This window comes from Neoarius graeffei, chromosome 8, assembly GCF_027579695.1.
Source record: "Neoarius graeffei isolate fNeoGra1 chromosome 8, fNeoGra1.pri, whole genome shotgun sequence".
In the NCBI taxonomy this organism is placed as follows: Eukaryota; Metazoa; Chordata; class Actinopteri; order Siluriformes; family Ariidae; genus Neoarius; species Neoarius graeffei.
In genome coordinates, this window is record NC_083576.1 from 52337923 (window position 1) to 52363327 (window position 25405).

Consider the following 25405-nt stretch of genomic DNA (forward strand, 5'->3'; position numbering starts at 1 on the left):
GGCCGAGCACTCTGTTGGGGAGGTCTTTAACTCCCACCTCCGGGAGAGCTTTTTCCAGCTTCCGAGGGAGGCGGGGGACATTGAGTCTGAGTGGACCATGTTCTCTACCTCCATTGTGGACGCAGCTGTTCGGAGCTGTGGCCGCAAGGTCTCCGGTGCCTGTCGTGGCGGCAATCCCCAAACCCGGTGGTGGACACCGGAAGTAAGGGATGCCGTCAAGCTGAAGAAGGAGTCCTATCGGGCCATGTTGACCTCCGGGACTCCTGAGGCAGCCGACGGGTATCGGCAGGCCAGGCGTGCTGCAGCTCGGGCAGTTGCGGAGGCAAAAACTCGGAACTGGGAGGAGTTCGGGGAGGCCATGGAGAAGGACTATCGGTCGGCCTCGAAGAAATTCTGGCAAACCGTCCGGCGCCTCAGGAGGGGGAAGCAGTACTCTGCCAACACTGTTTACAGTGCGGGTGGGGAGCTGTTGACCTCGACTGGGGACATTGTCGGGCGGTGGAAGGAATACTTTGAGGATCTCCTCAATCCCACCGTCATGTCTTCCACTGAGGAGACTGAGGCTGATGACTCAGAGGTGGACTCGTCCATTACCCAAGCCGAAGTCACTGAGGTGGTTTGCAAGCTCCTCGGTGGCAAGGCACCGGGGGTGGATGAGATCCGCCCTGAGTATCTCAAGTCTCTGGATGTTGTGGGGCTGTCTTGGTTGACACGCCTCTGCAACATCGCGTGGCGGTCAGGGACAGTGCCTCTGGAGTGGCAGACTGGGGTGGTGGTCCCTCTTTTTAAGAAAGGGGACCGGAGAGTGTGCTCCAATTATAGGGGAATCACACTTCTCAGCCTCCCAGGGAAAGTTTACTCCAGGGTACTGGAGAGGAGAATTCGACCAATAGTCGAACCTCGGATCCAGGAGGAACAATGCGGTTTTCGTCCTGGTCGCAGAACACTGGACCAGCTCTATACCCTTCATAGGGTGCTCGAGGGTTCATGGGAGTTTGCCCAACCAGTCCACATGTGCTTTGTGGATCTGGAGAAGGCATTCGACCGTGTCCCCCGTGGTATTCTGTGGGGGGTGCTTCGGGAGTATGGGGTTCGGGGCTCTTTGCTAAGGGCTGTCCGGTCCCTGTACGAACGGAGCAGGAGTCTGGTTCGCATTGCCGGCAGTAAGTCAGACCTGTTCCCAGTGCATGTTGGACTCCGGCAGGGCTGCCCTTTGTCACCGGTTCTGTTCATAATTTTTATGGACAGAATTTCTAGGCGCAGCCAGGGGCCGGAAGGAATCCTGTTTGGGAACCACAGGATTTCATCTCTGCTTTTTGCGGATGATGTTGTCCTGTTGGCTTCTTCAAACCAGGACCTTCAGCATGCACTGGGGCAGTTTGCAGTCGAGTGTGAAGCGGCTGGGATGAGAATCAGCACCTCCAAGTCCGAGGCCATGGTTCTCGACCGGAAAAGGGTGGTTTGCCCTCTCCAGGTTGGTGGAGAAGTCCTGCCTCAAGTGGAGGAGTTTAAGTATCTCGGGATCTTGTTCACGAGTGAGGGAAGGATGGAGCGTGAGATCGACAGGCGGATCGGTGCAGCCTCCGCAGTGATGCGGTCACTTTACCGGTCCGTCGTGGTGAAGAAGGAGCTGAGCCAAAAGGTGAAGCTCTCAATTTACCGGTCGATCTACGTTCCGACTCTCACCTATGGTCATGAGCTTTGGGTAATGACAGAAAGAACAAGATCGCGGATACAAGCGGCTGAAATGAGTTTCCTTCGCAGGGTGGCTGGGCGCTCCCTTAGAGATAGGGTGAGAAGCACAGTCACTCGGGAGGAGCTCGGAGTAGAGCCGCTGCTCCTCCACATCGAGAGGAACCAGCTGAGGTGGCTCGGGCATCTTTTTCGGATGCCTCCTGGACGCCTCCCTGGGGAGGTGTTCCAGGCATGTCCCCCCGGGAGGAGGCCCCGGGGAAGACCCAGGACACGCTGGAGGGACTATGTCTCTCGGCTGGCCTGGGAACGCCTCGGTGTTCTTCCCGAGGAGCTGGCCGAGGTGTCTGGAGAAAGGGAAGTTTGGGCTTCCATACTTAGACTGCTGCCTCCGCGACCTGGTCCCGGATAAGCGGAAGAAGACGAGACGAGACGAGACGAGTACAGGTCTCTGTTGGCTGAAGATGAAGAAAAATGTCACCTTCCAGAATGATAAAGACTCAAAGCACAAACCCAATTCACTAAGGAAAAAGATCAATGTTTTTGAAATGCCCAGTCAGAGCCCAGATCTAAAACCTATCAAAAACCTGTAGATTGACATTAAGAGAGTTGTGCACAGGAGATCCCCTTACCTTTTGGTCGATCTCACCTTTTGGAGCCCCTCGCCTTTTGGTATGTCTCACCTTTTGGAGCCCCTCACCTTTTGGTAGATCTCACCTTTTGGAGCCCCTCACCTTTTGGTAGATCTCACCTTTTGGAGCCCCTCACCTTTTGGTAGATCTCACCTTTTGGAGCCCCTCACCTTTTGGTAGATCTCACCTTTTGGAGCCCCTCACCTTTTGGTAGATCTCACCTTTTGGAGCCCCTCGCCTTTTGGTATGTCTCACCTTTTGGAGCCCCTCACCTTTTGGTAGATCTCACCTTTTGGAGCCCCTCACCTTTTGGTAGATCTCACCTTTTGGAGCCCCTCGCCTTTTGGTATGTCTCACCTTTTGGAGCCCCTCACCTTTTGGTAGATCTCACCTTTTGGAGCCCCTCACCTTTTGGTAGATCTCACCTTTTGGAGCCCCTCACCTTTTGGTAGATCTCACCTTTTGGAGACCCTCACCTTTTGGTAGATCTCACTTTTTGGAGCCCCTCACCTTTTGGAGCCCCTCTACCTTTTGGTAGATCTCACCTTTTGGAGCCCCTCACCTTTTGGTAGATCTCACCTTTTGGAGCCCCTCACCTTTTGGTAGATCTCACCTTTTGGAGCCCCTCACCTTTTCATAGATCTCACCTTTTGGAGCCCCTCACCTTTTGGTAGATCTCACCTTTTGGAGCCCCTCTACCTTTTGGTAGATCTCACCTTTTGGAGCCCCTCTACCTTTTGGTAGATCTCACTTTTTGGAGTCCCTTACCTTTTGGTAGATCTCACCTTTTGGAGCCCCTCTACCTTTTGGTAGATCTCACCTTTTGGAGCCCCTCTACCTTTTGGTAGATCTCACCTTTTGGAGCCCTTCACCTTTTGGTAGGTCTCACCTTTTGGAGCCCCTCTACCTTTTGGTAGATCTCACCTTTTGGAGCCCCTCTACCTTTTGGTAGATCTCACCTTTTGGAGCCCCTCTACCTTTTGGTAGATCTCACCTTTTGGAGCCCTTCACCTTTTGGTAGGTCTCACCTTTTGGAGCCCCTCTACCTTTTGGTAGGTCTCACCTTTTGGAGCCCCTCACCTTTTGGTAGATCTCACCTTTTGGAGCCCCTCACCTTTTGGTAGATCTCACCTTTTGGAGCCCCTCACCTTTTGGTAGATCTCACTTTTTGGAGCCCCTCACCTTTTGGAGCCCCTCTACCTTTTGGTAGATCTCACCTTTTGGAGCCCCTCACCTTTTGGTAGATCTCACTTTTTGGAGCCCCTCACCTTTTGGAGCCCCTCTACCTTTTGGTAGATCTCACCTTTTGGAGCCCCTCTACCTTTTGGTAGATCTCACCTTTTGGAGCCCCTCACCTTTTGGTAGATCTCACCTTTTGGAGCCCCTCGCCTTTTGGTAGATCTCACCTTTTGGAGCCCCTCGCCTTTTGGTATGTCTCACCTTTTGGAGCCCCTCACCTTTTGGTAGATCTCACCTTTTGGAGCCCCTCACCTTTTGGTAGATCTCACCTTTTGGAGCCCCTCACCTTTTGGTAGATCTCACCTTTTGGAGCCCCTCACCTTTTGGTAGATCTCACCTTTTGGAGCCCCTCACCTTTTGGTAGATCTCACCTTTTGGAGCCCCTCACCTTTTGGTAGATCTCACCTTTTGGAGCCCCTCACCTTTTGGTAGATCTCACTTTTTGGAGCCCCTCACCTTTTGGAGCCCCTCTACCTTTTGGTAGATCTCACCTTTTGGAGCCCCTCACCTTTTGGTAGATCTCACCTTTTGGAGCCCCTCACCTTTTGGTAGATCTCACCTTTTGGAGCCCCTCACCTTTTCATAGATCTCACCTTTTGGAGCCCCTCACCTTTTGGTAGCTCTCACCTTTTGGAGCCCCTCTACCTTTTGGTAGATCTCACCTTTTGGAGCCCCTCACCTTTTGGAGCCCCTCTACTTTTTGGTAGATCTCACCTTTTGGAGCCCCTCTACCTTTTGGTAGATCTCACCTTTTGGAGCCCCTCACCTTTTGTTAGATCTCACCTTTTGGAGCCCCTCATCTTTTGGTAGATCTCACCTTTTGGAGCCCCTCACCTTTTGGTAGATCTCACCTTTTGGAGCCCCTCATCTTTTGGTAGATCTCACCTTTCAGAACCCCTCTACCTTTTGGTAGATCTCACCTTTTGGAGCCCCTCTACCTTTTGGTAGATCTCACCTTTTGAGCCCCTTTACCTTTTGGTAGATCTCACTTTTTGGGGTCCCTTACCTTTTGGTAGATCTCACCTTTTGGAGCCCCTCTACCTTTTGGTAGATCTCACCTTTTGGAGCCCCTCTACCTTTTGGTAGATCTCACCTTTTGGAGCCCTTCACCTTTTGGTAGGTCTCACCTTTTGGAGCCCCTCTACCTTTTGGTAGGTCTCACCTTTTGGAGCCCCTCTACCTTTTGGTAGATCTCACTTTTTGGAGTCCCTTACCTTTTGGTAGATCTCACCTTTTGGAGCCCCTCTACCTTTTGGTAGATCTCACCTTTTGGAGCCCCTCTACCTTTTGGTAGATCTCACCTTTTGGAGCCCTTCACCTTTTGGTAGGTCTCACCTTTTGGAGCCCCTCTACCTTTTGGTAGGTCTCACCTTTTGGAGCCCCTCACCTTTTGGTAGATCTCACCTTTTGGAGCCCCTCACCTTTTGGTAGATCTCACCTTTCGGAACCCCTCTACCTTTTGGTAGATCTCACCTTTTGGAGCCCCTCACCTTTTGGTAGATCTCACTTTTTGGAGCCCCTCACCTTTTGGAGCCCCTCTACCTTTTGGTAGATCTCACCTTTTGGAGCCCCTCTACCTTTTGGTAGATCTCACCTTTTGGAGCCCCTCACCTTTTGGTAGATCTCACCTTTTGGAGCCCCTCACCTTTTGGTAGATCTCACCTTTTGGAGCCCCTCACCTTTTGGTAGATCTCACCTTTTGGAGCCCCTCACCTTTTGGTAGATCTCACCTTTTGGAGCCCCTCTACCTTTTGGTAGATCTCACCTTTTGGAGCCCCTCACCTTTTGGAGCCCCTCTACTTTTTGGTAGATCTCACCTTTTGGAGCCCCTCTACCTTTTGGTAGATCTCACCTTTTGGAGCCCCTCTACCTTTTGGTAGATCTCACCTTTTGGAGCCCCTCACCTTTTGTTAGATCTCACCTTTTGGAGCCCCTCTACCTTTTGGTAGATCTCACCTTTTGGAGCCCCTCATCTTTTGGTAGATCTCACCTTTCAGAACCCCTCTACCTTTTGGTAGATCTCACCTTTTGAGCCCCTTTACCTTTTGGTAGATCTCACTTTTTGGGGTCCCTTACCTTTTGGTAGATCTCACCTTTTGGAGCCCCTCTACCTTTTGGTAGATCTCACCTTTTGGAGCCCTTCACCTTTTGGTAGGTCTCACCTTTTGGAGCCCCTCTACCTTTTGGTAGGTCTCACCTTTTGGAGCCCCTCTACCTTTTGGTAGATCTCACTTTTTGGAGTCCCTTACCTTTTGGTAGATCTCACCTTTTGGAGCCCCTCTACCTTTTGGTAGATCTCACCTTTTGGAGCCCCTCTACCTTTTGGTAGATATCACCTTTTGGAGCCCTTCACCTTTTGGTAGGTCTCACCTTTTGGAGCCCCTCTACTTTTTGGTAGGTCTCACCTTTTGGAGCCCCTCACCTTTTGGTAGATCTCACCTTTTGGAGCCCCTCACCTTTTGGTAGATCTCACCTTTCGGAACCCCTCTACCTTTTGGTAGATCTCACCTTTTGGAGTCCCTTACCTTTTGGTAGATCTCATCTTTTGGAGCCCCTCTACCTTTTGGTAGGTCTCACCTTTTGGAGCCCCTCTACCTTTTGGTAGGTCTCACCTTTTGGAGCCCCTCTACCTTTTGGTAGATCTCACCTTTTGGAGCCCCTCTACCTTTTGGAGCCCCTCACCTTTTGGTAGATCTGAAGCATTTTTGAAGGGGGGTGGAATCTAGATTTTTGAATTGCCAAATGTCGATGTATTAAGTTGGTAATTACTCAAAAAGACTGCTGTATTCCAAGGAACAGATGCGTTAAAGTTTTATTCAAGGGGTGCACATAATTATGCATTTCAGGTGAATTTTTTTTCTTTTCATCACCTAAAATGTTTGTATTTGTTTTTCACTTGAAGTTAGTTGGTTGATATATCGCATTAACGGTGAAAAACATCTGACATGATTTATGTTGGTTTCTTTTTTGGCCGTCACAAAAACCTGCCATTTTAACAGGGGTGAGTGGACTTTTTATATTTGCTGTATAAAACTATCAGTTCACTAAAATGTAGACGACTAGTTTCTAACATTATGCATGCATGTATGGGGTGTGTGTGTATACTAGTGCATCTCAAAAAATTAGAATATTGTGAAAAAGGTCAATATTTTCCATCAGTTATTTAAGAAAGTGAAAATGTTATATATTATCGACTCATGACACATAAACTAAAATGTTTCAAGCATTTTTCTATTTTAATTTTAATCAGTATGGCATACAGTACAAAAACAAAACAAAAAAATCTCAAAATATTAGAATATTTCATTTCGAGTTTGAGTAAAACAGTATGAACACAGTGTATCTCTCGGTCTAGTTCAGTACACACAACCACAATCATGGGGAAGACTGCTGACTTGACTGTTGTCCAGAAGATGATCACTGATGCCCTCCACAAGGAGGGTAAGCCACAAAAGGTCATTGCTGAAAAGGGTGGCTGGAAAAGGTGCACAAGCAACAGGGATGGCCGCAGTCTTGAGAGGATTGTCAAGAAAAGTTGATTCAAGAACTTGGGAGAGCTTCACAAGGAGTTGACTGAGGCTGGTGTCAGTGTATCAAGACCCATCCGAACAGACATCTTCAAGAAAGGGGATGCAACTTTCGCATTCTTAATATCAAGCTACTCCTGAGCCAGAGACGATGTCAGAAGTGTCTTATCTGGGCTAAGGAGAGAAATTAATGGACTGTTGCTCAGTGGTCCAAAGTCCTCTTTTCAGATGAAAGTACATTTTGCATTTAATTTGGAAATCACGGTTCTAGAGTCTGGAGGAAGAGTTGAGAGGCACAGAATCCAAGGTGTTTGAAGCCCAGTGTGAAGTTTCCACAGTAAGTGATGATTTGGGATGCCATGTCATCTGCTGGTGTTGGTCCACTGTATTTTATCAAGTCCAAAGTCAACACAGCCATCTACCAGGAGATTTTAGAGCACTTCATGCTTCCATCTGCTGATGAGCTTTTTGGAAATGTTGATTTCCTTTTCCAGCAGGACTTGGCACTTATCCACAGTGCCAAAACTACTACCAAATGGTTTGCTGACCATGATATTACTGTGTTTGATTGGCCAGCCAACTTGCCTGACCTGAACCCCATAGAGAATCTATGTGGTATTGTCAAGAGGAAGATGAGAAACACCCGACCCAAAAATACAGATACGCTGAAGGCCACTATCAAAGCAACCTGGGCTTCAATAACACCTCAGCAGTGCCACAGACTGATCACCTCCATGCCACACCACATTGATACAGTAATTCATGGTAAAGGAGCCCCAACCAAGTATTGAGTGTATAAATGAATATACTTTTCAGAAGTTGGACAGTTCTGTATTGTAAATCCTTTTTTTTGATTGATCTTAGGGAATATTCTAACAATTTGAGATACTGGATTTCTGATTTTCATGCGCTATAAGCCATAATCTCATCTCATCTCATTATCTCTAGCCGCTTTATCCTTCTACAGGGTCGCAGGCAAGCTGGAGCCTATCCCAGCTGACTATGGGCGAAAGGCGGGGTACACCCTGGACAAGTCGCCAGGTCATCACAGGGCTGACACATAGACACAGACAACCATTCACACTCACGGTCAATTTAGAGTCACCAGTTAACCTAACCTGCATGTCTTTGGACTGTGGGGGAAACCGGAGCACCCGGAGGAAACCCACGCGGACACGGGGAGAACATGCAAACTCCACACAGAAAGGCCCTTGCTGGCCACGGGGCTCGAACTCGGACCTTCTTGCTGTGAAGGCCAATTTATGCTGACATCGCAGTCCTCGCAGATGGCGTCGCAGATGGCGTCGCAGATGGCATCTGCGTAGCCCCCCCACCTTCGCAGACGCTCTGCGCGCACCTCCCGAAAATTGTGACCACCGCAGAAGCCTCGCAGACAGCGTCGCAGACAAGAGGGCTCTTCAGGTTCACTCCAGGTCCACTTTACATCCGCTGTACACGCACTTCCGCTTCCCTACTTTCCCGGTTTGTTTTGTTTTCACTACCGCCATTTTTAAAAACACGAGCGAAGATGGAGCAGCACGAAGAGCGGTTGATCGAGGAAGTGAGGAAGTACGTACATCTATACGACTCCAGTTCTAGTCATTATAAGTAACCGGAGGATAAACACTCCACTAACCACACCCACCAACTACTCCTAGCGATTTCGCGACTTCGGGCCCCATTGCGTTGTGGCGGTGAATAACATCGCGCACGCCTATTACTCCCCGCTCAACGATAAATTACAACTGTCTGCGAAAAGCTATCTGCGAAAGCCTTGTCGCAAGAGCATGCAGAGGCCCTGAGGCGACAGCGCTAACTACTACACCACCGTGCGGCCCCTGTATGTATGTATGTTTATTTATTTATAATTCAGCATTTTACCAGCTGCATATTTTTCCATTTCATAGTTCAGCAGCTGGTTTATACATGAAAGTAATTTTATTCAGAAAAACATAAATATGTTAATTAATAAACGTTAAAATTGATTCAAATTGCGCAATAATAATAATAATAGAAGGTACTACTATTGTGAAGAGGGCTGTCCCAGGCGCCGCCATGTTTGTTGAGTCTGATGGTTTCTCAGGTCACAGAGGCGCTGGTTGTGTCAATAATCACATAATTTTCACAATGAAAACGGTTTTTGTGACGGTCGGAACGACTTGTTTTGACGATTTGATCGCCAGAATGGCTTCAGATGAAGTGGTAGAGGTAATCAGTCAGTGTCGAGCGGATATTAGCATTTACCTTGGTAGTAAATTAAAAGCATTGATGTTATTAAGACTCGCTAGTAACGATAGATATATAGATTTATTTATTAAGGTCAAATTACATGCAAGTAGGACAATATGATAATGTACAGTTGCACTAAATACAGGAAACTAAACCAGGCACAACAAAGTGTAAAACACTTATTTCCATTATGGTCCTAAAACGTTAGCTTTAACTAATTAGCATATGTGCTAACTCAAAGCCCAGTGAGAGAGAGAGAGAGAGAAGTTTAGCTCGCTCAGTGAATGGTGGGTTGTTTTACAATCAGGGGACAAAGTTTGTGTCACAGGGGTCCAAAATTCAAATTGATTCAAACTGGTTCTTGTACCAGTTTTTAAGTGAAGGACAAGTTAAAGAACAGATTTCAGGTAATTTTTTAACATGTGTGTATGGTAGTTTTGTGTAATCTGCTATAAGATGGGAGAAACAAATGAAGTGATTCTCGGAGAGGACTTTTTTTTTTGACAATTCAAAATCCACTACTTCCATAGTGCTTTTAAATATAAGGCTGTAAGCTTTGTGTAAGTTGTCTCTAATATCTCATCTCATCTCATCTCATTATCTCTAGCCGCTTTATCCTGTTCTACAGGGTCGCAGGCAAGCTGGAGCCTATCCCAGCTGACTACGGGCGAAAGGCGGGGTACACCCTGGACAAGTCGCCAGGTCATCACAGGGCTGACACATAGACACAGACAACCATTCACACTCACATTCACACCTACGCTCAATTTAGAGTCACCAGTTAACCTAACCTGCATGTCTTTGGACTGTGGGGGAAACCGGAGCACCCGGAGGAAACCCACGCGGACAACATGCAGACTCCGCACAGAAAGGACCTCGCCGGCCCCGGGGCTCGAACCCGGACCTTCTTGCTGTGAGGCGACAGCGCTAACCACTACACCACCATGCCACCTGTCTCTAATATTTATGTCCCAATATCTTGACCACATTTTAGGATGAAAATAATCATTTTAGATATTTTATATTGAAAAATTAGCTGTCTCGGAGAGGACTTTTTTTTTTGACAATTCAGAATTCACTCCTTCCATAGTGCTTTTAAATATACACTACCGTTCAAAAGTTTGGGGTCACTTTGAAATGTCCTTATTTTTGAAAGAAAAGCACTGTTCTTTTCAATGAAGATCACTTTAAACTAATCAGAAATCCACTCTATACATTACTAATGTGGTAAATGACTATTCTAGCTGCAAATGTGTGGTTTTTGGTGCAATATCTCCATAGGTGTAATAGAGGCCCATTTCCAGCAACTCTCACTCCAGTGTTCTAATGGTACAATGTGTTTGCTCATTGCCTCAGAAGGCTAATGGATGATTAGAAAACCCTTGTACAATCATGTTAGCACAGCTGAAAACAGTTGAGCTCTTTAGAGAAGCTATAAAACTGACCTTCCTTTGAGCAGATTGAGTTTCTGGAGCATCACATTTGTGGGGTCGATTAAGGCTACATCCACACGACAACGGCATCGAGATGTTATTTAAAAAATATCGCGTCCACATGGGCAACGGATCAGTAAAATATCAGGTATTATGGCAACGCAACGCTTGCTGAAAATGATACAATACACATGCCACACCTCTAGGGGCGCTGTAAGACGGTCCCTTCGGAGACACCAGAACAATAGAAGTAAGGATGCATGCGCATAAACTATTATGCACGAGACTTCATATTAGCCACAAAGTCAGAAAAATCTGTTCGTAAAATTACATTATAATGACCAAATACAATGAAAAGTATTTTTCTAGTCTCACCTGTGAAAGGTAATCCCGTGTGATCTCGTTTGGACAGCAAACCTGTTGGTACAGTTAAACGCAGCACATGAATGAGGCATCTTTATTCTCCGCTTTGACCCATCCAATATGGCGGTGAGGATGACATATGATTCTACACGGAAGGCGGCGTCTTTAATGGTCCGGAATAAATTGAATGCTACACGTTGATGGATTAATTTGTTCTTCTACGCCCTTTTTGAGGAATGTATTGTAGGACTTAAACCAACATCTGAAGAGGTGAGATCGCTCCTTTTTTCCCCTATTTTTGCTGGTGGGATTGACTCTGCCCTAAGGGCTATTCTCTCTCTCTCTCTCTCTCTCTCTCTCTCTCACTTTGCACCATTACACAATAAATATTCACAGTGAAAATATTTTGTAAGCGCGTTTTATGAACCAAGTTATAGGATTTGTTGATAACTCGCATCGAGTTCGTTACACTTCTACCCGGCATGAAGCACATGTGGTTGTGACGTCATCGTAAACAAATCCGTTCTACTCATCCAGACGACTTCGCAACGGCGCCATTGCCAGATCTTTCCACTGTGGAACCCGTTCTCAAAAGATTTCGTTTTGGGGCACCCAAAACGCCGGTGCCGTGTGGACGCCAGGCCGAAACGATAAACTATTTTATCGAATTCACCTGAATCCGTTGCCGTGTGGCCTAAATGCTCAAAATGGCCAGAAAAATGTCTTGACTATATTTTCTATTCATTTTACAACTTATGGTGGTAAGTAAAAGTGTGACTTTTCATGGAAAACACAAAATTGTCTGGGTGACCCCAAACTTTTGAATGGTAGTGTGTGTGTGTATATATATATATATATATATATATATATATATATATATATATATATATATGGGTTGTTTTACAATCAGGGGACAAAGTTTGTGTCACAGGGGTCCAAAATTCAAATTGATTCAAACTGGTTCTTGTACCAGTTTTTAAGTGAAGGACAAGTTAAAGAACAGATTTCAGGTAATTTTTTGACATGTGTGTATGGTAGTTTTGTGTAATCTGCTATAAGATGGGAGAAACAAATGAAGTGATTCTCGGAGAGGACATTTTTTTTTTTTTTTGACAATTCAGAATCCACTCCTTCCATAGTGCTTTTAAATATAAGGCTGTAAGCTTTGTGTTAGTTGTCTCTAATATTTAGGTCCCAATATCTTGACCACATTTTAGGATGAAAATAATCATTTTAGATATGTTATTTTATATTGAAAAATTAGCTGTCTCAGAGAGGAAATTTTTTTTGACACAATTCCAAACCAATTTGATCAAAATAGTCTGAAAACTTACTGGCATTCAACATTAAAACTTAACTATGTTTCCAATGATATGGAACCAAATATGTGTTTTATGGTATAAAGAATGATGTAAGTGCATCCCTTTTGGAGCTACCTGTGGCCAAAAAAGCACTTTTTCTAAGTGACGAGTAATTTTGCTAAATATGACACACATTGCCATACATTCACCAAAAATAATGCTATCACCAATTTTTTTTGCATGGTAAATAGAGCTATCACACGGCTACAATAAACAACCAAGTTTATTTAGTCAAGCCTTTTGATATCGAAGATAAGTGTTAAATGTGATTTTTAGCTTGCGTACCCTGATTGTAAAACACCCCTGGTGCAAATTTCACTTCACACAAGTTGGTTGTTTGTCTGTTTTAATCCCAGGCTTTAACACACCGCGGATTCACGGATGTGGTGCTGCAGGTGGGTCGAGGCTCGTTTTTCCCTGAAGCCCACAGCTGTCCCGGACTGAGACTCGGAGCTTTCCGCTTTAAAGAGTCCATCGCTGAAGACATTCAGGCCGCGGATGTAGTCATTAGCCATGCTGGTAAGAAGCTAAATAAAAACATCAGCGACGCTGAGATAAGCTGCTTTATCTCTCTGGATGTTTTTTCTCCAAGTTTGTGCACACATTCAAATGTAAAATGAATTCCTTGGACTCGTTTCAAACGTTAGTTTCATTATTTCAGTGTGTACAGGGATATTTTGGCTGTTTATTGGCGCTGTGGAGTTTGTTTTTGTTAAATTCCTGGAGTTTCCACAGACTAAACTGCGGTGGGTTTCCCAAAAGCCTCTTAAATAGATTAGATTAGAAAGAACTTTATTGATCCCTTTGGAAGGGTTCCCTCAGGGAAATTAAATTCCAGTAGCATCATTACAGGATAAACAGAGAATAGAATAGAAAAAAGAGAGAACTTCTAGATAAATTAAGGGTTGTTTTATAATCAGGGTACGCAAGCTAAAAATCACATTTAACACTTATTATCTTCAATAGCAAAAGGCTTGACTGGGGGCGTCGTGGCTCAGGTGGATGGGGCGCCGTGCCATGGATCCGGGGACCCGGGTTCGGTTCCGACCCGGGGTCATTTCCCGATCCCTCCCAGTCTCTCTCTCCCGCTTGTTTCCTGTCTCTACACTGTCCTATCCAATAAAGGTGAAAAAAGCCCAAAAAAAATCTTTAAAAAAAAAAAGGCTTGACTAAATAAACTTGGTTGTTTATTGTAGCTGTTTACCATGCAAAAAAAAATTTGGTGATAGTTATTTTTGGTGAATGTATGGCAATATATGTCATATTTAGCAAAATTACTCGTGTTGTTTAGAAAGAGTGCTTTTTTGACCACAGGTAGCTCCAAAAGGGATGCACTTACATCATTCTTTATACAACCCCGATTCCAAAAAAGTTGGGACAAAGTACAAATTGTAAATAAAAACGGAATGCAATGATGTGGAAGTTTCAAAATTCCATAGTTTATTCAGAATAGAACATAGATGACATATCAAATGTTTAAACTGAGAAAATGTATCATTTAAAGAGAAAAATTAGGTGATTTTAAATTTCATGACAACAACACATCTCAAAAAAGTTGGGACAAGGCCATGTTTCCCACTGTGAGACATCCCCTTTTCTCTTTACAACAGTCTGTAAACGTCTGGGGACTGAGGAGACAAGTTGCTCAAGTTTAGGGATAGGAATGTTAACCCATTCTTGTCTAATGTAGGATTCTAGTTGCTCAACTGTCTTAGGTCTTTTTTGTCGTATCTTCCATTTTATGATGCGCCAAATGTTTTCTATGGGTGAAAGATCTGGACTGCAGGCTGGCCAGTTCAGTACCCGGACCCTTCTTCTACACAGCCATGATGCTGTAATTGATGCAGTATGTGGTTTGGCATTGTCATGTTGGAAAATGCAAGGTCTTCCCTGAAAGAGACGTCGTCTGGATGGGAGCATATGTTGCTCTAGAACCTGGATATACATTTCAGCATTGATTGTGTCTTTCCAGATGTGTAAGCTGCCCATGCCACATGCACTAATGCAACCCCATACCATCAGAGATGCAGGCTTCTGAACTGAGCGCTGATAACAACTTGGGTCGTCCTTCTCCTCTTTAGTCCGAATGACACAGTGTCCCTGATTTCCATAAAGAACTTCAAATTTTGATTCATCTGACCACAGAACAGTTTTCCACTTTGCCACAGTCCATTTTAAATGAGCCTTGGCCCAGAGAAGACGTCTGCGCTTCTGGATCATGTTTAGATACGGCTTCTTCTTTGAACTATAGAGTTTTAGCTGGCAACGGCAGATGGCACGGTGAATTGTGTTCACAGATAATGTTCTCTGGAAATATTCCTGAGCCCATTTTGTGATTTCCAATACAGAAGCATGCCTGTATGTGATGCAGTGCCGTCTAAGGGCCCGAAGATCACGGGCACCCAGTATGGTTTTCCGGCCTTGACCCTTACGCACAGAGATTCTTCCAGATTCTCTGAATCTTTTGATGATATTATGCACTGTAGATGATGATATGTTCAAACTCTTTGCAATTTTACACTGTCGAACTCCTTTCTGATATTGCTCCACTATTTGTCGGCGCAGAATTAGGGGGATTGGTGATCCTCTTCCCATCTTTACTTCTGAGCTGCTGCCACTCCAAGATGCTCTTTTTATACCCAGTCATGTTAATGACCTATTGCCAATTGACCTAATGAGTTGCAATTTGGTCCTCCAGCTGTTCCTTTTTTGTACCTTTAACTTTTCCAGCCTCTTATTGCCCCTGTCCCAACTTTTTTTGAGATGTGTTGCTGTCATGAAATTTCAAATGAGCCAATATTTGGCATGAAATTTCAAAACGTCTCACTTTCGACATTTGATATGTTGTCTATGTTCTATTGTGAATACAATATCAGTTTTTGAGATTTGTAAATTATTGCATTCTGTTTTTATTTACAATTTGTACTTTGTCCCAACTTTTTTGGAATCGGGGTTGTACGTTAAAGGCCACATTATTTTAATCTTTTTTTTTTTTCCCCCATGTTAAGCATTTTTTTAAAATATTCCCTTATCATCTGCTCTATCTTGGTTTTCCAGTGATTCTAACTGGCTTTATTTTGTCTTTCTAGGTGCTGGGAGTTGTCTGGAGGTTTTAGGAGCTGGAAAGCCTCTTGTTGTTGTGGTTAATGATAAATTAATGGACAACCATCAGCTGGAGCTGGCCAAGCAACTGCAGGCTGATGGTCATCTCCTCTACTGCACTTGCAGGTTTGGGTCATTGGGTTACACTTACTGTATGCTCCTTTACCCATTTATTGCATACACTATACTTGTGTGTATATTCATTGGCCATTTTATTAGGTATCCATTACTGTAGCCACTAGCTGTCCTCTGGTCAGAAACTACTGTAGTACTAATGAAAGGTGATGGTCAGCAACAATACTCAAATAGGCTGTGGTAATCGAGTAATGATTGAGTATTAACACACCCAAAATGTGCCAAGAAAACTTTCCCCACACCATTACACCACCTCCACCAGCCTAGCAGGCAGGTTGGGTCCATGGATTCATGCTGTTGGTGCCAAATTCTGACCCTACCATCTATTGCCGCTTTTCCACTACAAACGCGGCTGAGCCGTGCGGTGCTGAGTTGGGCTGAGTCGAGCTGAGCGGGGCTATTGAAGTTGCATTTCGACTACAACCGCGCTGAACCGTGCTGGCTGGAAGTGGGTGGACACATTGGGTGGAGTTAGCGAAAGTGGGTGGACGTCAGGTGATGTCGTTAAGCAGCGCAAACAGTGACATCAGTGAGCTTTTAAGCGGTAGTCTCACGACCCGAATAGTAAACAATAAACATGGAGGACATGGAGTCGTTAGTGTTGCTGGTCTTGGTGTTGTGGCTTGTTGTCACCGACAACGCGAACAGATACTGGCAAGAGCGTATAGATGATGCGAGGCGCATAAGGCTTCAGAAATTCTCGTAATTCGTAATTATTATTCTTCCGGGTTTGCGGTGTTTACAGATCCCAGCGTGCTCGTGGGGCGTGTGTGGGCATGTGAGGACACTCCTCCTCACCAATCAGTGCACAGGGGAGTGTCTGCTCACGCCCCTAGCCTCACTCGGCTCGCTTTGGCTTGCTTCAGCCCCACTCAAAAACGGTGCGAGTTTTAGGGGCTAAGCAGGGCTGAAGCGAGCTGAGTCGTGCTGTTTTTTGGTAGTCGAAATGCGAGCCGTGTCGGGCTGAAGTGAGCTGAAGCGAGCTGAAAAAGGGTAGTGGAAAAAGGCCATATGTGTCTCAGCAGAAACTGACCATGTGTCCGAAATTGCTCACTCGTTCACTACTCCCTACTCATATATAGTAATTCCCTATAGAGGACTATACAGTGAACTCATTGGTAAAATGAAAAAACGCTTTCGGACACTAGTCTGTCGTGCTGTTATTTACGTCATGACTGTCACACAATTAAAAATAATAAATACACACGTATTTTTGTGATAAATCCATATTATACTGAGCACATTTACAACATTAATCAATACAAAATTCCTGCGTCTTTCAGTTCTTTTAAATCAAGGCTGAATACTTTCTTCTTTGCCGCTGCCTTTTATTAAATCAAATTTGAGACTTTGAATTTGATTTCTTTCAGCGCGACCGCAATGCATGATGGGATATATTGCTTTGATTAGTGACCATTGTTGTAGACTACTTTTCGTGATGCATTGTGGGATACTTTGAGTGCACTATATAGGGTGTAAATAATCCTCACTAAGGTTTCGGACAGCGCTACAAAATGGCGTCCTCACTATATAGTGCCCTATATAGTGAGTAGGGAGCGATTTCGGACATGGTGAGATTCCTCAATCCTGACTACATATTTCCAGGCTTCAGCTGTCCGGTTTTGGTGAGCCTACACCCACTGCAGCCTCAGAGTTTTCTGTTCTTGGCTGACAGAAGTGTAACCTGACATGGTCGTCTGCTGTTGTACCTCATACACCTCAAGGTTCAACATGTTGTACATTCTGAGATGCTTTTCTGCTCACCGCAATTGCACAGAGTGGTTATCTGAGTTACTGTAGCCTCGAAGCAGTTTGGCCATTCTCCACTGATGTCTCATATCAACAAAGCATTTCTGTCTGCAGAACAGCTGCTCACGGGATGTTGTGGTTTTGGGTTTTTTTTTTATTTATTGCAGCATTCTGAGTAAACTCCCAGGAGATCAGCAGCTATAGGAATACTAAACCTACCCTACCAACCCATGCCACTATCAAAATCACGGAGATCACATTTTTCCCCATTCTGATGGTCGTTATGAACGTTACCAGAAGCTTCTGGCATGATTTTATTCATTGCACTGCTGCCACAAGATTGGCTGATTTTTTTTTTTTAAGATATTTTTTGGGCTTTTTTCACCTTTATTATTGGATAGGACAGTGTAGAGACAGGAAATGAGCGGGAGAGAGAGACGGGGAGGGATCGGGAAATGACCTCGGGCCGGAATCGAACCCGGGTCCCCGGATTTATGGAATGGCGCCTTATCCACCTGAGCCACGGTTAACTGGTGACTCTAAATTGACCGTAGGTGTGAATGTGAGTGTGAATGGTTGCTTGTGTCTCTGTGTCAGCCCTGCGATGATCTGGTGACTTGTCCAGGGTGTACCCCGCCTTTCGCCCGTAGTCAGCTGGGATAGGCTCCAGCTTGCCCGTGACCCTGCACAGGATAAGTGGTTACAGATAATGGATGGATGGATGAATGGAATACCACTCAATCATCGCTTGAATGCCACAGCCTACAATGTTGCTTGAAAGTTTGTGAACCCTTTTTAGAATTTTTAAAAAATATTTCTGCATAAATATGACCTAAAACATCATCAGATTTTCACACAAGTCCTAAAAGTAGATAAAGAGAACCCAGTTAAACAAATGAGACAAAAATATTATACTTGGTCATTTATTTATTGAGGAAAATGATCCAATATTACATATCTGTGAGTGGCAAAAGTATGTGAACCTTTGCTTTCAGTATCTGGTGTGACCCCCTTGTGCAGCAATAACTGCAACTAAATGTTTGCGGTAACTGTTGATCAGTCCTGCACACCGGCTTGGAGGAATTTTAGCCCATTCCTCCGTACAGAACAGCTTCAACTCTGGGATGTTGGTGGGTTTCCTCACATGAACTGCTCGCTTCAGGTCCTTCCACAACATTTGGATTGGATTAAGGTCAGGACTTTGACTTGGCCATTCCAAAACATTAACTTTATTCTTCTTTAACCATTCTTTGGTAGAATGACTTGTGTGCTTCGGGTCGTTGTCTTGCTGCATGACCCACCTTCTCTTGAGATTCAGTTCATGGACAGATGTCCTGACATTTTCCTTTAGAATTCGCTGGTATAATTCAGAATTCATTCTTCCAGCAATGATGGCAAGCTGTCCTGGCCCAGATGCAGCAAAACAGGCCCAAACCATGATACTACCACCACCATGTTTCACAGATGGGATAAGGTTCTTATGCTGGAATGCAGCATTTTCCTTTCTCCAAACCTAATGCTTCTCGTTTTAAACCAAAAAGTTCTATTTTGGTCTCATCCATCCACAAAACGTTTTTCCAATAGCCTTCTGGCTTGTCCACGTGATCTTTAGCAAACTGCAGACGAGCAGCAATGTTCTTTTTGGAGAGCAGTGGCTTTCTCCTTGCAACCCTGCCATGCACACCACTGTTGTTCAGTGTTCTCCTGATGGTGGACTCATTAACATTAGCCAATGTGAGAGAGGCCTTCAGTTGCTGAGAAGTTAACCTGGGTTCCTTTGTGACCTCGCTGACTATTACACGCCTTGCTCTTGGAGTGATCTTTGTTGGTCGACCACTCCTGGGGAGGGTAACAATGGTCTTTAATTTCCACCATTTGTACACAGTCTGTTTGACTGTGGATTGGTGGAGTCCAAACTCTTTAGAGATGGTTTTGTAACCTTTTCCAGCCTGATGAACATCAACACTTTTTCTGAGCTCCTCAGAAATCTCCTTTGTTCGTGCCATGATACACTTCCACAAACATGTGTTGTGAAGATCAGACTTTGATAGATCCCTGTTCTTTAAATAAAACAGGGTGCCCACTCACACCTGATTGTCATCCCATTGATTGAAAGCACCTGACTCGAATTTCACCTTCAAATTAACTGCTAAACCTAGAGGTTCACATACTTTTGCCACTCACAGATATGAGATCATTTTCCTCAATAAATAAATGACCAAGTATAATATTTTTGTCTCATTTGTTTAACTGGGTTCTCTTTATCTACTTTTAGGACTTGTGTGAAAATCTGATGTTGTTTTAGGTCATATTTATGCAGAAATATAGAAAATTTTAAAGGGCTCACAAACTTTCAAGCACCACTGTGTTTGAGTATTCTTGCTGACTGTGTGCATCCCTTCATGGCTACAGTTTACCACCATCTAATGGAAACTTCCAGCATGATAATGTACCAGGTCACCAAAATAAAAATCGTCTCGCGTTGGTTTCAGTGGCCTTCTCGGTTACCGGCTCTGAATCCAGTAGAACACCTTTAGGATGTGGTAGAACGGGACATTTGCAGCATGAAGGTGTACCCGAAAAATCTGCAGAAATTGTGTGATAGTCATGTCAGCATGGAGCAGAATCCCAAAGGATTTTCTGAAATCTCGTGGAGTTCATGCCACAAATAATTGAGGCTGTTTTGAGAACAATGAGAGGCCCTAACCAGTATTTGTGTTGTGTTCCTAATAAAGTGCTCAGTCAGTGCGTTTACATGCACATAGAGAAAATCGAATTTCTGCTGTAGCTCGACTGAAATCGAAGTTCTAAATGCCATGGAAACACCTTAGCTAGGCTGAAATCGAACCGAACTGGATTTCTCGTAATCGAGCTACGCGACCTAGATTATGCGATTGTAGCCGAGCTACTTGGTGCATGTAAACCCTATCAAGCTACGTAGTCGAGCTACTTACTTCAGCACTGCCCCTTCCGGAAGTGACGAGTGACGAAACCACAAGCGGGAAACACAACAGCCTCGGTCGGCATGACAACGGTAGTAGTAGCGAGCAGCAGAAGAGGTCAGGAGGAACAAGGAGAACTTTGTTTATACTCTTGAATAGCTCTTCTTCATGACGACAACCGGAAGTGTACCAACACGATGGGGCGTGTAGTGGCTCAGGTGCACAATGTACCTCACACAATAGCTCGATTTCCTTGTGTGCATGTAGGATTGGATTTCTCTGGCACCCCTGCTGGGACCCTTAGCTCGATTACCGACAGTAGCTCGATTTGGATGTGCATGTAAACACACTGAGTGAGGAGACGCAGCCTTTATTTGTCACATGCACAGTGAAATTCGTCCTCTGCGTTTAACCCATCTGAAGCAGTGAACACACATGCATGTACACGCATACCCAGAGCAGTGGGCAGCTATACTACAGCGCCCAGGGAGCAGTTGCGGATTAGGTGCCTTACTCAAGGGCCGCCCCATATTAACCTAACTTTAAAAACATTATCATGTCACACAGATTGGATAGTATGGATCACTCGCACAAGACAGCACTGTGCATTAAAAAGAGATTAATATACATTACCACACTCATATGGTCGATCATCTGTAGGTTTTGGACTGTTTTTATGTTTGGTACATGACCCCTGCAAACTGCATCTTAAAGGACATGGGACATGGATTTTTTTCTGGGCATAATTATGTATAAAGGACATAAGAAATGCCATCTAAATCACTGCAGGGCGTCAAAAATGTGAAAATCATCACATTATTCAAGTTTTTCTATACATCAGCGTAAAACAAGGATTCGTTAATTAGCTAGGTGGTCACGTGACCCGTGACGTAACAAAAACTTTCCAAGGAGCCAGCGCTTGGGAATCTAATGTAAACAGGTTACCGAAATGGACACCATCGACAGTGATATTCCCGATGTTTCACAGAGATGTGAAGGTAGACCCTATCAATTCGAACCGATAGCTGGAAATTCACATGAACATGGATCTTGTCTTTACTCTGACGGGTCAGATGATTCTGAGAGTGAGCGTTCATTCAATCCCCATGAAACTGAAAGCGGTCGGCTCGATAACACTTCCTGGTAAGTTAAAAACAATTCTGCTCAAAGGCTAATGATCTGTTGAAAGAAGTATTATTTTTGTATCATACATTGAAAGTTCATCATAGATCTAGCTAAAGTCCGTTGCAAGCTGTTTTTTTTTGCTGATATTTTTCGAGATTGATTGAGATACAATGCTTCCAGAGTCCGAGATGAAAACATTCAAAATGGCGAAACGAGTCAGAATTATGATAATCAATAATTGATACACCCAAAATTATAATACTAATCCTTACCTCGGCTTTCAGTCGCTTAGCGAATGCACCTCGGCATTTTTCTGCATGAGGCCCATGGTAAAACCACACTTCCAGGAGGGGCTGCCGTCTGCCTCCCAAGCCGGCCGAGAGCGCTCCTCGTCGGGCACGGCCAGGCGGGCGAATGCCCTGGTTCCTCCGCCCTGTCTAAAAAAATAATGGTACAACTCCGAGTGAAGGTAAATTTGGCTTGGCAATTAATTTCGTTCAGTACCTGAGTATTAAAGTTGAAAGAATCCTCTGTGAAATGGTCCGAACACAGTTTGTGGGAAACAGTAGGTGCAAAGTTTTTTCTACGGCAGTAGTGAGCCCACACTTTCCTCAGCTTCGGGTCCTTGGGGAATGCAAAAAAACGTACTCCAGGGCATTTCCCATTGGAATTATTGCAACCATAAGCAGCACAATACACCATGATGTCCAATGTATGATGTCCAATGTACTTTAAAGACTATAAAAACAATTTTCTTGTCATCCACTTCTCCATTCATCTACCCACTTGTGCTGTGCCCGAAAGTTTTTGTGACGTATGATCACGTGACAGCGGCTCTTCCGGTTGTAGAAAATGCATATCGGAAGTCGAGCAGAAATGCCATATAATCATCACGAATATAACGATTTTGCTGAATTTAATAGATGATTTTGTATTTGTTGATGCAATTAATTCATATTTTTAATGGAAAGAAACTGATATAGCGTGCTTTTATGTTTAATGTCCCATATCCTTTAAAGTGGCATTAAAATGTCTTTTTTAATAGATTTTTATTTTGAGGACCTCCAAAATCAGTTGCTTTAATAAGAGTCATACACATCGATCAGCATGAAAAGCTTCGTCTCACAATGCCATAGCACATTTACATCATTCGCTTATTCGGTCATCTTTATAGCGCACACAGTAAAGTCGTAAATTTAAGGCAAGTTTATTTTGTATAGCGCTTTTAACAACGGACATCATCACAAAGCAGCTTTACAGAAAATTAAAGACTTTAAGCATGAGCTGATTTTATCTCTAATTTATCCCCAGTGTTCGACATTGGATCAGCAGTGAGTTCGGTTTTCTTCTCAGCATCAATTTTGGTATATTTATCTGATTCTCAGTGCCAGTCGAGTCTTTGTTTGTTTGCATGTGTACAAGTCAGTGTTGTGGTCGAGTCACTCAACCTCAAGTCTGAGTCCAGTCTCGAGTCCCCAGTGTTCAAGTCCAAGTCATTAAAAAAAATTCGAGTCGAGTCCGAGAACAAGACTCCAACCGCACCATTTGACGGTGGCTGTTTCAGCGCCATTAACATTAGTTTGTTCCTGAACATGGCGTATGAACAGGTGAATGTGCTTCTCTTTGTCAGGGAGTGTGAAGTATTCTGTCAGAGATGGTCGAGAGACGGATGTAAGTGCAGAAGGTGTGTTTATTAATACAAGTGAAGACAGGTAAACAATCCAGAACGGCAGGCAAAATCGTAAAACGGGCAATAGGTTGAGCGCGGCACAAATGGGCTATCGTAGACTCGGCAGAATCAAAGACGAGAAACAGAAGAAGAAGAAACCTTTATTCGTCACATGCACACTTCAAGCACAGTGAAATTCATCCTCTTCATTTAACCCATCTGAAGCAGTGAACACACGCACACACTCAGAGCAGTGGGCAGCCACACCAGAGCGCCCGGGGAGCAGTCAGGGTTCAGGTACCTTGCTCAAGGGCACCTCAGCCCAAGGCCACCCCATGTTAACCTAACTGCATGTTTTTGGATTGTGGGGGAAACCGGAGCACCCGGAGGAAACCCACGCAGACACGGGGAGAACATGCAAACTCCACACAGAAAGGCCCTCGCTGGCCGCTGGGTTCGAACCCGGACCTTCTTGCTGTGAGGCGACCGTGCTAACCACTATGAAATCAGGGATCAGGAAACCAAGCAAGGAAATAAGGCTCAGTAATGTGTCAGCAACGCAACTCAATACTTCGCAAAGTAACTGTGTTTTCACAGTTTTTATATAGGCGCACTGATTGCGCCTTAATCCTGTGCAGGTGCAAATTGTTTACGGCATGCGCGCGTGCGAGAGTCTATCTGATGCACATGCGCAGGTGTGACACTTACATGAAATTAGTATAAAAATGAATGTAGGTATAAATATCTTATGCCAAATTATTATGGCATATTACAAAAAAAAGAAAAAAATCCGAGTCCTCGTCTCCAATTTACGAATCCGAATGCAGTTAATGCACGAGTCCGAGTCATCAGTGCTCGAGTCCAAGTCAAGTCAAGTCACGAGTCCTTAAAATTAGGGCACAAGTCCTGGACTCGAGCACTACTACAAGTAATATTTTAGGAATTCACATGCTCACATCAGCAGTTTTTAATCAAATATTATATTATTTTTACACAGTATGTGGTTATGAGTTTTTAAACCCTTGCTCTTCTCTTTCCCCTCCTTTTCTAGCACTCTCGCAGAGACTCTGCGTGACATGGACCTGTCCACGTTGCTGCCATTCCAGCGTGGCCAGCCTGAAAACTTTGCCCAGTTTTTGGACAAAGCAGTTGGATTTGTTTGACCATTGCTGGATGTTTTGTGTTGAACATCAGTATGGGGAGAAATTGCACGACAAACACTTTAAAAAAAAAAAAAAAAAGATTTTTTGGGGGGGCTTTTTTCACCTTCATCACATAGGACAGTGCAGAGACAGAAAACGAGCGGGAGAGAGAGACGGGGAGGGATCGAACCCGGGTCCCCGGATCCACGGCACGGCGCCCCGTCCACCTGAGCCACGATGCCCCCGACAAACACATTTTGGGAGAACGCCAGACTGATAAATACCACTGATTTTCTCAGGCCAAGGTCCGTGGCAGACTAATCGGAGAAGAATATTGGTGTTGATCTAATTGTAACTTTATAATATAGAAATTGCTATTGAAATCAATGTTGTACATTAGCAACTGTATAATGTTATGTATGTATTTAGTCAGTGCCTTCCATGATTATTGGCACCCCTTGTAAATGTGGTTCGAAAAAAATCCGCCTTTTGGTGAAGTACCTTCATCTCACACTGAAAAAAAATGAGAAAAATCCAACCTTTAATTGATTGAAATAAATGTATTCAGAGAAAAACGAATCCCTTAACAAGAAATAATTATTTTCAACAGAAACGTGTGCCACTGTTATTGGCACCCCTGCGTTTAAAACCTTGTACAACCTCCTTTGCCAGTAAAACAGCACTGAGTCTCCTGTAACATTTTATAAGGTTGGAGATACAGAGCAGGGCATCTGAGACCATTCGTCTTTACACAATCTCTCCACATCATCCAGGGTCCTCGGCCCTCTCTTGTGCTCTCTCCTCTTCAGCTCACCCCACAGGTTTTCAATGGGGTTCAGGTCAGGGGACTGAGATAGCCAGGGCAGAAGCTTGATTCTGTGGTCAGCGAACCCTTTTTGTCTTGATTTGGACAAATGCTTCAGATCATCATCCTGCTAGAAGATCCAATGACACCCCAGTTTTAGTTTCTTGCCAGAGGCAGCTCTGTATATTTCTTTTTTGAAATGATTAATAAAGTATTTTTCTATGAAGACGGTTCCACCTACATGTCTTTCTCTGACTGAA

The 25405-nt window shown here is 44.4% G+C and overlaps 1 protein-coding gene across 3 annotated transcripts; it reads left to right on the forward strand.

Annotated features, from left to right (window-relative positions):
• The first annotated feature begins 9164 nt into the window (after positions 1-9164).
• On the forward strand, positions 9165-25371 carry zgc:92907 (uncharacterized protein LOC436733 homolog). 3 transcript variants are annotated; one of them, XM_060927833.1, is made up of 4 exons: positions 9165-9298; positions 12833-12995; positions 15566-15704; positions 24250-25371. In XM_060927833.1, exons 1-4 carry the CDS (start codon positions 9218-9220, stop codon positions 24359-24361), a joined length of 495 nt encoding a protein of 164 aa, XP_060783816.1. In that variant the 5' UTR covers positions 9165-9217; the 3' UTR covers positions 24362-25371. The 3 variants fall into 3 exon arrangements, with proteins under 3 accessions (XP_060783816.1, XP_060783818.1, XP_060783817.1); XM_060927835.1 differs by lacking the exon at positions 12833-12995 and having other exon boundaries at positions 9214-9298; XM_060927834.1 differs by lacking the exons at positions 9165-9298; positions 12833-12995 and adding an exon at positions 13458-13601.
• The last annotated feature ends 34 nt before the right edge of the window (positions 25372-25405 follow it).

Bases quoted from the DNA above. Each gene is read 5' to 3' on its own strand.
- zgc:92907 (XM_060927833.1), top strand. From the start codon at position 9,218: ATGAAAACGGTTTTTGTGACGGTCGGAACGACTTGTTTTGACGATTTG. The intron at 12,996-15,565 runs GTAAGAAGCTAA...TTGTCTTTCTAG, and splicing joins TGTAGTCATTAGCCATGCTG to GTGCTGGGAGTTGTCTGGAG. The intron at 15,705-24,249 runs GTTTGGGTCATT...CTCCTTTTCTAG, and splicing joins CTCCTCTACTGCACTTGCAG to CACTCTCGCAGAGACTCTGC.